Source organism: Paralichthys olivaceus, chromosome 21 (assembly GCF_024713975.1).
Source record: "Paralichthys olivaceus isolate ysfri-2021 chromosome 21, ASM2471397v2, whole genome shotgun sequence".
Taxonomy (NCBI): domain Eukaryota; kingdom Metazoa; phylum Chordata; class Actinopteri; order Pleuronectiformes; family Paralichthyidae; genus Paralichthys; species Paralichthys olivaceus.
This window is the reverse complement of record NC_091113.1, coordinates 12,812,978-12,822,228: the sequence shown is the minus strand read 5'-3', so window position 1 is coordinate 12,822,228 and position 9,251 is coordinate 12,812,978. Positions and strand designations below refer to the sequence as shown.

Below are 9,251 nucleotides of genomic sequence, written 5' to 3'. Positions count from 1 at the left end.
AAGAGTAGGAAATAAATATGAATAATAGAAACCAAAGAATCTTGCAGGTTTTTTTCTACAGACCTGTATAACCTGCACATTATTTTCCTCCACTGTAGAAAATGATCAGTGAGCACTGTGATTCGTGCTGGTGGCTCCGTGCGCCTCATCCACGCCTCATGCAGAAACCAGCAGCAGCAGCAGCGCGGCGGCTTTAAGACAATCCGGGCATCTCTGCAAGTCTCCGGATGACATCATCGATATTGTCAATGGTGTAAACTGAGAGAGAGAGAGAGCTGGGTGGAGGTGTGTAAGAGAGAGAGAGAGAGAGAGAACTGAATGTCTGGTTTTTCCTCATTAGAAATCAGAAATCGTGACAGTGGAGAGTCGTAGGAAATCGCAGGGTTCGTGTCTGCTCGGATAATTCTGCACATACATTCTTTATTTTTGGAGCAAGGGCGGAGGAGAGAGAGAGCCGGGTGGTCTTTCTGCGGGACGCGGCAGCTGAGGTCACAGATCCCCGAGGTTATTATGAGCCGCCCGGAGCCGCGCCGCCGCGTCGCTGTCCAGGGTCCTGAGTGAGGCGGAACCGGGCGAACCCACGGATCGGGACTGAACCCGGTGAGGAGGAGGCGGGCGGCGCAGCCTGTGTGCCGGCCAGTCAAGGTGTCTGGGGGCTCGGTGGTGCGTGTCTGTGTGATGGGGTGGATTCAGGTTACACATATCGGGGTGCTTGTGTGTGCATGGGACGGTGGGGGCTCACAATAAGGAGGGTGCGGTTATTTTTTCTGGTCAGTGAGGTGTTTTTTTTTTTTTTTTGCATTCATCACCCTCCCCTCTTTTCCCCGCTCTCCCGTGTTAACTGGGGCAGCTGCATGAAGTAGATCCTCTGTGAAAACATCACATCCTTCTTGCTTCTGTGTGTTTGTGTGTGTGTGTGTGTTTGTGTGTGTTTGTTGTTGCAGTCCTTCTGCAGCTCCCAGTTTTGTAACACTGACAGCAGCAGCAGCAGCTCTGGAGGCAGAAACAGGAGACATCTGAGGTAACAGGGGTTTGGTTCATGTGCAGCAGTGGCTTGGCTCTGCCTCACATTTCCCCCACCTGCACCGTGCATGTGGATGAGGTGGGGGTGCATGTAGGTACAATGCAGCCAAAATAGAAAGGAACTTAAGTCAGCATTCAGTGCAATGCCAAACTGGCTTGTAGACAATTTAAGCCTTCAGTCATGTCCCTCTTATTTTAGACATACGGGGTCTGCAGGCTGAGGAAAACATGACTCATTCGCTTTTTGTCAGGGGACTCCGGTCAGGAATTGGGGGGTTTATGCAAATAGCTTGTACTGTATACAGGACCAGACTCATTTGAAGTGTGTAAGATGCTGATCCTGTCCCCATCAGCAACCCCCACCACCAGCCGCCCTGCAGCTCAGAATAAATCATGTTATACAACTCCACACTATGTTTCTCTTTGCCACTTGAGTGGCCCACATCGTCTTTTGGGATAGAGCAGGATTAATTGTGCGATGACCCTAACTCAACAAAAACACAGCTGATTATGACACAAGGGCTGTTGTGTTACATGTTGGGCACTTTTGCTTCCACTAGTGCATTCATTCACTTCAAGGCTGGACATGAGCAACGTTTTTTCCTTCCCAGTTCCACTGAGTCAACACTCCGGCTGCACTATGTCACTGTTTTGGCTCAGTGACCTGCAGTTATTTCACTCTTTCACGTCTCATTGCCTGATTTTTGTTTTTCCATTTTGATTTTCTTCCAGGATACAGCAGCTCTACAGGGCTCAGTCTAAAGTCTGCAGCTTTGCACCAGTGTCCTTTAACTCTATTGATCAGCAGTGATTGATGACAGCTCTCTCTCTTGTGTGTGTGTGTGTGTGTGTGTGTGTCTGTCTGCACGTGATCGTTGACCCCTTCAGTGAGTTGAAACACTAAGAGGCCATGGAGTTGAGGGTGGGGAACAAGTATCGCCTCGGGAGGAAGATAGGAAGCGGATCCTTTGGAGACATTTACCTCGGTGAGTATGTTTGGTATTTTCGGTGATAAATCTCCGGTTGCTGCTGCTGCTGAGGTGTTGGAACTCCCTCCCCTCAGGTTCCAACATCGCTACTGGAGAGGAAGTAGCCATCAAACTGGAATGTGTGAAGACCAAACATCCACAGCTCCACATTGAGAGCAAGTTCTACAAGATGATGCAGGGCGGAGGTGAGATGCACTGAAGAGTTTTTATTTAGAGGTTTGACAGGTTTACTAAAAGCCACTGAGAGGAAGTGAGGAGTTTCAGCTGTTCGAAGAGTTTCCGAGGTATTTATGGCTGTTGATGGATGACAGTTGTTTAGGGGCCATTTTAGGGCACGTGAGGTCACTTCAGGACAACGCCACACGTCTTTGAAAGTACATTAAGTAAATTTACTGTTGCTAAGAGATTTGATTCACACTCAACATGGCTGTTGAGCGTTGTTTTAGTGTTGCATGATAATGATGGATTCAACAGATATCGCACAATATGAACTTTATTGACCTTTAAAGGCACTTGTACAGACAGAGATGATAACATAGATAAAGCCTATATAAGATAAAATAAAATATGGATATATATACAGCCTACACTAAGTAAAAAATCTGAAATCCAGTTGTGTAATGTAATTGTATGAATAATAAATTAAATTGATATTTTTGTGTCATACATAACCTATGTACATTATATGCAACATGCACTTTATACATTAATAATCCTCAACTATAAAATGGTTATGTTATAGAAATTGAACCAAACTATATAAAATAAAACTATATGTAGTTACTATGTATGTAACTGTATAATGATAAAGCATCTTTATATACTGATAAAGTCATTTAAAACAAGGTCATATATAATCTTATCTGTGCTATTACCACTAACTTTTACTTAAATAATGTCTGTTAGTATAATAATACATAAATGGAAAATATAAACATAATATACAACCAAACAGAGCAACAAAGAAAGAAACAATTGGCTTACAGTAACTGATAAATTGTTTAGAATGAAAATAATAAAAAACTAAATTGTAAATGATAAATAATGATATTACTTGTCCATGTGTTATGATGCAATACTAAGTTTCCTCTTCCTCCTTCGCCTTTTCCTCCCAACAGTGGGAATCCCGTCCATTAAGTGGTGCGGAGCCGAAGGCGACTACAACGTCATGGTCATGGAGCTGCTCGGCCCCAGCCTGGAGGACCTGTTCAACTTCTGCTCCCGCAAGTTCAGCCTGAAAACAGTGCTGCTGCTGGCCGACCAGATGGTGAGGGAGACTGACTGACTGCAGTCCACACTGTCATACCCCCCTCCCCCACCCCACCCCACCCCCCCCACCCCCCCCCCCACACACACACAGGAGCAACTCAATACAGATCTAATTGAGTCTTTATGAAGGGGTTCCTCAAAGTAGAAACTGAATTATAGATCATTTAAAGGTACAAATTAGATCATGCCAGTGCCGTGCCCATTCCAAATATACAGCTGAATAAATTTTTGCCTTTGTTTGCACACAATGCAAGTCAATCTCTGACTGTGAATTTATACATTTCAATAAAAGCACATCCCTATTTTTTAAACTAGAACTAAATGAATTTGAAACCAGAGAATAATTTGCATTGAAACTTCTGAAGCTTGTTTCCTGGCTCCAGACAAAGCTCATCCCCTCACTCCTCCATAAAAGTCAATTATCTGGGACGTGGAGGCTCCTCGAGGCGACGTAGTCCTCGTCACATAGGTCAGCCTGTGGTGTCCTTTATGAGCGTTTTTTAATCCATCATATTCTATAGACTGCAACTGCTACATTTGTTCTTTTTGTCCCATTTTCTCTTGACCATTTTGACCTAATTTCCTATCTCCTTCTCTCCTCTCCTCATGTTCCTCTCCTCTCCTCTAACAGGGCAATAACCAAGATTTTAATTGTCTCATAATATAAAATGACCCTCGTATATCTGCAGACAGGCTGACGGGACTTATTGATCAAGACCAGTGACTCAACTATTATTTCAACAGGCAATGAGAACTGTGGCCTTTAAAACTCACCTGTAGTTATGGATGAAACACTCAACAAAAGTCTGAATATAGAGAGCACACTACACTACACTACAATTTTACTTACTATTTTCTGCATTCAATTGCATATATTGAATTTCCTGTGGGGTTCAACATGTAAGACCACCAATACTCATCTTTAATCCAAACTAAAGCCTTTTCCTGTCTCGCTGCTTCAGATCAGTAGGATTGAATACATCCACTCCAAGAACTTCATCCACAGAGACGTGAAGCCTGATAACTTTCTGATGGGCCTCGGCAAGAAGGGTAACCTGGTATACATCATCGACTTCGGCCTCGCCAAGAAGTACCGCGACGCCAGAACGCACCAGCACATCCCCTACCGCGAGAACAAGAACCTCACCGGCACTGCACGCTACGCCTCCATCAACACCCACCTGGGCATCGGTAAGTCGTCACACACAGAGGTTGGCCCAGATGTTCTCAGGTTCCTTTGTCTCTTTCCTTCTCCTTTTTGCTTTTTTTGTCTCCTTCTCTGCCTTTTCTTCTCTCACAAACTTTTTCGCCGTATCATTTTCTCCTCTTTGTTTTGTCCTTTCCTCCACAGAGCAGTCGAGGCGAGATGACCTCGAGTCTCTGGGCTACGTTCTCATGTACTTCAACCTGGGCTCTCTGCCGTGGCAAGGGCTCAAGGCTGCAACCAAGAGGCAGAAGTATGAGCGCATCAGTGAGAAGAAAATGTCCACCCCCATTGAGGTGCTCTGCAAGGGATACCCCTGTGAGTAAAGAGTTTGCCAACAAAAGGGTCTGATACAAAAAAACTGAATGTGATAACAGTGAAAGGGATTTTTCATTTTTGTCTGGAAAGGCTCAACACCTCACCTGTCTTTAAAATCCACTTATCGCTCTCTGTTATGTTTCCCAGCTGAGTTCTCCACCTACCTGAATCTGTGCCGCTCCCTGCGATTCGACGACAAGCCGGACTACTCTTACCTGAGGCAGCTCTTCAGGAACCTTTTCCACAGACAGGGCTTCTCCTATGACTACGTCTTTGACTGGAACATGCTGAAGTTTGTGAGTGTCTTGTTTTCCCAAAGTGATTCTAACTTGGATGTTAAACTCTTTCCCTCCTTTCACACCTCATCTGCTCCTCTTTGTTGCAGGGGGCCAGCCGGACAGCAGAGGATGGAGAGAGGGAGAGGAGGGAGGGAAAAGAGGGGGAGGAGCGAGCAGGAGGAGGCCAGAGAGGAGCTGGAGGGCGAGCTCTGCCGTCTGGTCCGAACCCGTCAGCAGCGAACAGAGTCAGGAACGAGCCAGACGCTGCTGCTCCGTCCAATCCGGCTACGCGTGGTGTCCAGCAGTCTGGTCAGCATGGTGGTTGTTTTTTTAATGTTTGGATGTAACTGAAAACCAGCGTTACCTTTTTATTTCAAGTGTCTGTCTTCATATGTGTGCAGGTAACCGCTCGCCTCAGGCGGGGAGAGCAGAGCGAGCCGAGCGAGAGAGGAAGGTGGCCATGAGGCTCCATCGTGGGGCCCCCGCCAACATCTCCTCCTCTGACCTCACTGCACGCCTCGACCAATCACGCATCACTGCATCACAGGTAGGAAAAACTGTCACTGGACCAGTTCTAAGTACAGGAGTGAACGCACACAAACGTGCCATGAATGCATCCTGAGATCTGACCACCTACTCAACTGATGTCCTCTGAACTGCTACAGTTTCAATGAATGAATCAAATGTAGTTTTCTGCTTCTCGGTGTCTATACATTGATTTGTTTGTGGACAATGACACAATATCAACACTGACAAATACAAAATGATTTTCCATTTTTTTCACACTGGTAGAATCTTTCTTCATTGTGGAGCCTCATGCAGCTCATTGATTCCTTCAGTTCCTCCTGTCTCCATTCTCTCACTCTTTCTCTCTATCTCTTGCTCACACTGACACAAAGACACACGGACACAGTGACAACTTAACTCAGACTGTGTGATCACAACATATGAACATTTTTATTTACAAATTCAGGGGGGAAGTGAGATGTGGTCACAGGAGACACATTCAGGACACATTTTAATGTCAGGGGTGAACAGATAACTTTGGATCTCTCATGACAGATGTTAATAACAGGTCTGAACTCACCAACTGTGGTGTACCGTCGGTTCTATTCAGAAGACTTACAGCACCAGTAAATAAGCCTTCCCCTACTGATCCGAACCATAGACTGTATATAAACATGGATGCTGCTCTCCAAAAGTGAAGCCAAAACATCTTGATCGCCATCTGGTGGCTGGCTGCAGTACATGTCTGTGGTCCAAACCTTTGATCGCGCACTATGCTCCTGTCTTCGTTGTGGGTCTACTTGTCTACATGATTTTTAGCAAATGTAGCGGCAACTTTTGTGAGGTAAAAACCTCTGTGAGACTGCCAACAGATCACAAAGGCCACATTCTGTCCTCAAAGAACTGATTCAGGTAAATGCACAGGGCGTTAAACATATAGTGTTCTTCAGGTGTCTTACTGTCGTCTCTCTTTGTGCTGCCTCAAGCTTCTCATCTTTCTCTTCATACTCAGGTCAGTGTGCCATTTGAACATCTGGCAAAGTGAATTCATCTTGGCTGGCCTGCAGGTCAGCGACAGGTATGGACACGCATGAGACACACACACACACACACACACACACACACACACACACACACCCACCCACACACACACACACACACACACACACACACACACACACAAACAAACACACAGACAACACACACAAAGAGAGAGAGATAGGGAACATGCCTTAATGGCTATCCAAGTCTTTTGTCCTCAATGACCCAGAGGTAGAGAGAGACATTTGATATTCAGCTAAGTAGTTAGCAGAATATCAAAGTTAACAGCTTTAGCAACAATAAGATATAAAATAAAGATGAGGTGTTGCTTTTATAATAACTTAAAAAAAGTGCATTTAAATTCTCGTTTTATATAATAACAATAATAATAGTAATGACTAATTTTGTTTCTGTTAAATTGATCTCAACAGATGTGTGTTGTGATTTGAACAGTCCAACAGAGGTGGCAGAGAGCAACCTAATAAATGTACATTTTCATTTCACAAGATGTTTTATACAAAGTTCGTTGAAGATTCTTAGATTCTTGTGAATTGTTGCCAAAGTAGAATCTAAAGTAATGCAGTAAATCTCAGTTTGTATATTTCACTTTAAGAACAAATGTATAGATTTGGAAAATGTTGGCTGCTGCAATTTATCTTTCAGTTTATTGAAAAACTAACTTGTCTCTCGTTTGTTTTGTCGCCTGTGCTTCAGCAGCTGCAGGGTATCAGATGTACCCCTTACTTTTCAAACGGATGAATGAAAACATGAATGAGTGGGGGGAGCAAGAGGAGGAGGAGGAGGCATTACGGGGACGAGGACGATCCGTGTGTGTGTCAGTGCTGTTTGAGCGTGCCAGCGATACGCTGAGGTGACAATGACTCTTGGCTGGAGCTGCTTTTTTGTGGTGCGGCTGGGGTGAAACAACACACAGGTCCCGCCTCTTCTTCACCCACATTCGCCTGCCCATCGACTCAGAGGCTCAAACTGCAAAAAAAAAAAAAGAAACATCAAAGTGCACAAAATGGACAAAATTTAATTATTCTGTGGTTTACATGAAAAAAAAAGAAATCTATCAACCTGCTAATGTTTGAGAGCAACATCTGATGCTTCTTGACCATAGATGAATATATACACAACTACGGAGACAAACATAAAGTGTATTTAGGCCTTTAATAGACAAGAGAATGCTTAAACATGGACGCAAGAGGAGATGAGACGGAGGGGACAACTGAATTTGGAGCAAGGCTGCTTTTCATCAGTGAGTGTCGCTGTCTGTCTGTCTGTCTGTGTGTTATTGTCTTAAGTATTCATCTTCAGCTTTCTTTTAAAGAGTCGGAGTGAAGGCGGACAGAGGAGGAGAAAGTGAGCGGGGCTGAATTCTCCACCTTTCAGTTCAAAGCTTGTCTTAACGGAGGTGAGACTGATGAGGAGAAGATGCTGTGTGAATGTAAAAGAGCGAGAAGGAGAATAAGACAGCTTTGAGTTGAGGACAGTCTCAAGCATTGTTCGATATGATGAAGCCTCAGTCCTGCTCGTAACTCCGGGTGATGAGAAGACGTTGTAAGATCTCGGTAGCGAACAACTTCTGTTGTTGTATTTTTCTTATATTACGTTTGCATTTTCTCTTGTTTTATAAAACCTGTAAAAATATGTAGATAACTTTTGGCAGAATGTGACAGATTGTGAAAAGATGAGGCTGGAGAGAAGAGTACTGTTTACCTCGTGAGAGCCCTGGAGCCAAGTGTGAAACAATTACCTTCAGAGTCCGCCACAAGTGTGTGTGTGTGTGTGTGTGTGTGTGTGTGTTTGTTTGTTTTGGTTTCCACTGTGGCAGACAATGACAGAAAGGTTGTCATTAATATTTTGGCCCAGACCTGTCAGGATGGACAGACGTCACCGAGGGGAAAGGAGCTGACTGATGTCCTGTACATTTCTTTACCATGCTTCAACTTTATTACTATGATATTTGTGTATATTTTCTGAACCAGTAAAAAAAATATACACAACCTATACAGACTTCTGATTGTGTGTTTCATTTGATGGTGGCATATTTGCTCATTCATATATATTCTTAATGCAGATTCCTGTTGTTGTATTCAAGATAACAGACAAAACAAATGAACAGATTTCCACAAAACTTGGTGGAAGGATTAGATATGGGTCAGGGAGGAATCCATTCAATTTGTATCCAGCTCAGGATTGCAAGATTTCAACATTTGCACCGTTTTCACAGGAAATAATTCATGGATCTGATTTTTTAAGACTTGTTATCCACAGAACAGAGTCCTTACTAACATGATCAGTATCGCCTGTGTTTACCTGCTGTCTCATGTCAAAATGGCTGCTGTGAAGAAGTTCTATTAATAACTGGGTAGTTTTCAATGGTGGCCACGTTCCATTTAGCTTTTCCAGTCCCAGTGCTCTGATACTGAACAGAATTAGTTCAACTGCATGACTGACTAATAGAGCACTGCAGCCATCATCATTCATTTTATTACTAATTCACAAACATAAATAATTTCTGACTAACTACAAACCAAAAACTAAAAGAATCTGCTAATATTATGTTTCTAGATTGTGGCCTAAATGTTCTTATTGGCCAGTACAATGTACAGTTCT

General features: G+C 43.7%; 1 protein-coding gene across 5 annotated transcripts; it reads left to right on the top strand.

The window, feature by feature from the left end:
- The first annotated feature begins 251 nt into the window (after positions 1-251).
- On the top strand, positions 252-8,642 carry csnk1e (casein kinase 1, epsilon). Of its 5 annotated transcripts, none has more exons than XM_069517031.1 (11): positions 252-600; positions 1,912-2,009; positions 2,087-2,197; positions 3,131-3,279; positions 4,244-4,472; positions 4,633-4,803; positions 4,951-5,099; positions 5,189-5,390; positions 5,483-5,628; positions 6,601-6,666; positions 7,344-8,642. In XM_069517031.1, the coding sequence occupies exons 2-10, from the start codon at positions 1,934-1,936 to the stop codon at positions 6,631-6,633; spliced, it is 1,266 nt and encodes a 421-aa protein (XP_069373132.1). In that variant the 5' UTR covers positions 252-600; positions 1,912-1,933; the 3' UTR covers positions 6,634-6,666; positions 7,344-8,642. The 5 variants fall into 5 exon arrangements, with proteins under 5 accessions (XP_069373132.1, XP_069373136.1, XP_069373133.1 ...); XM_069517035.1 differs by having other exon boundaries at positions 460-600; positions 7,347-7,485; XM_069517032.1 differs by having other exon boundaries at positions 517-645; positions 7,344-7,484.
- The last annotated feature ends 609 nt before the right edge of the window (positions 8,643-9,251 follow it).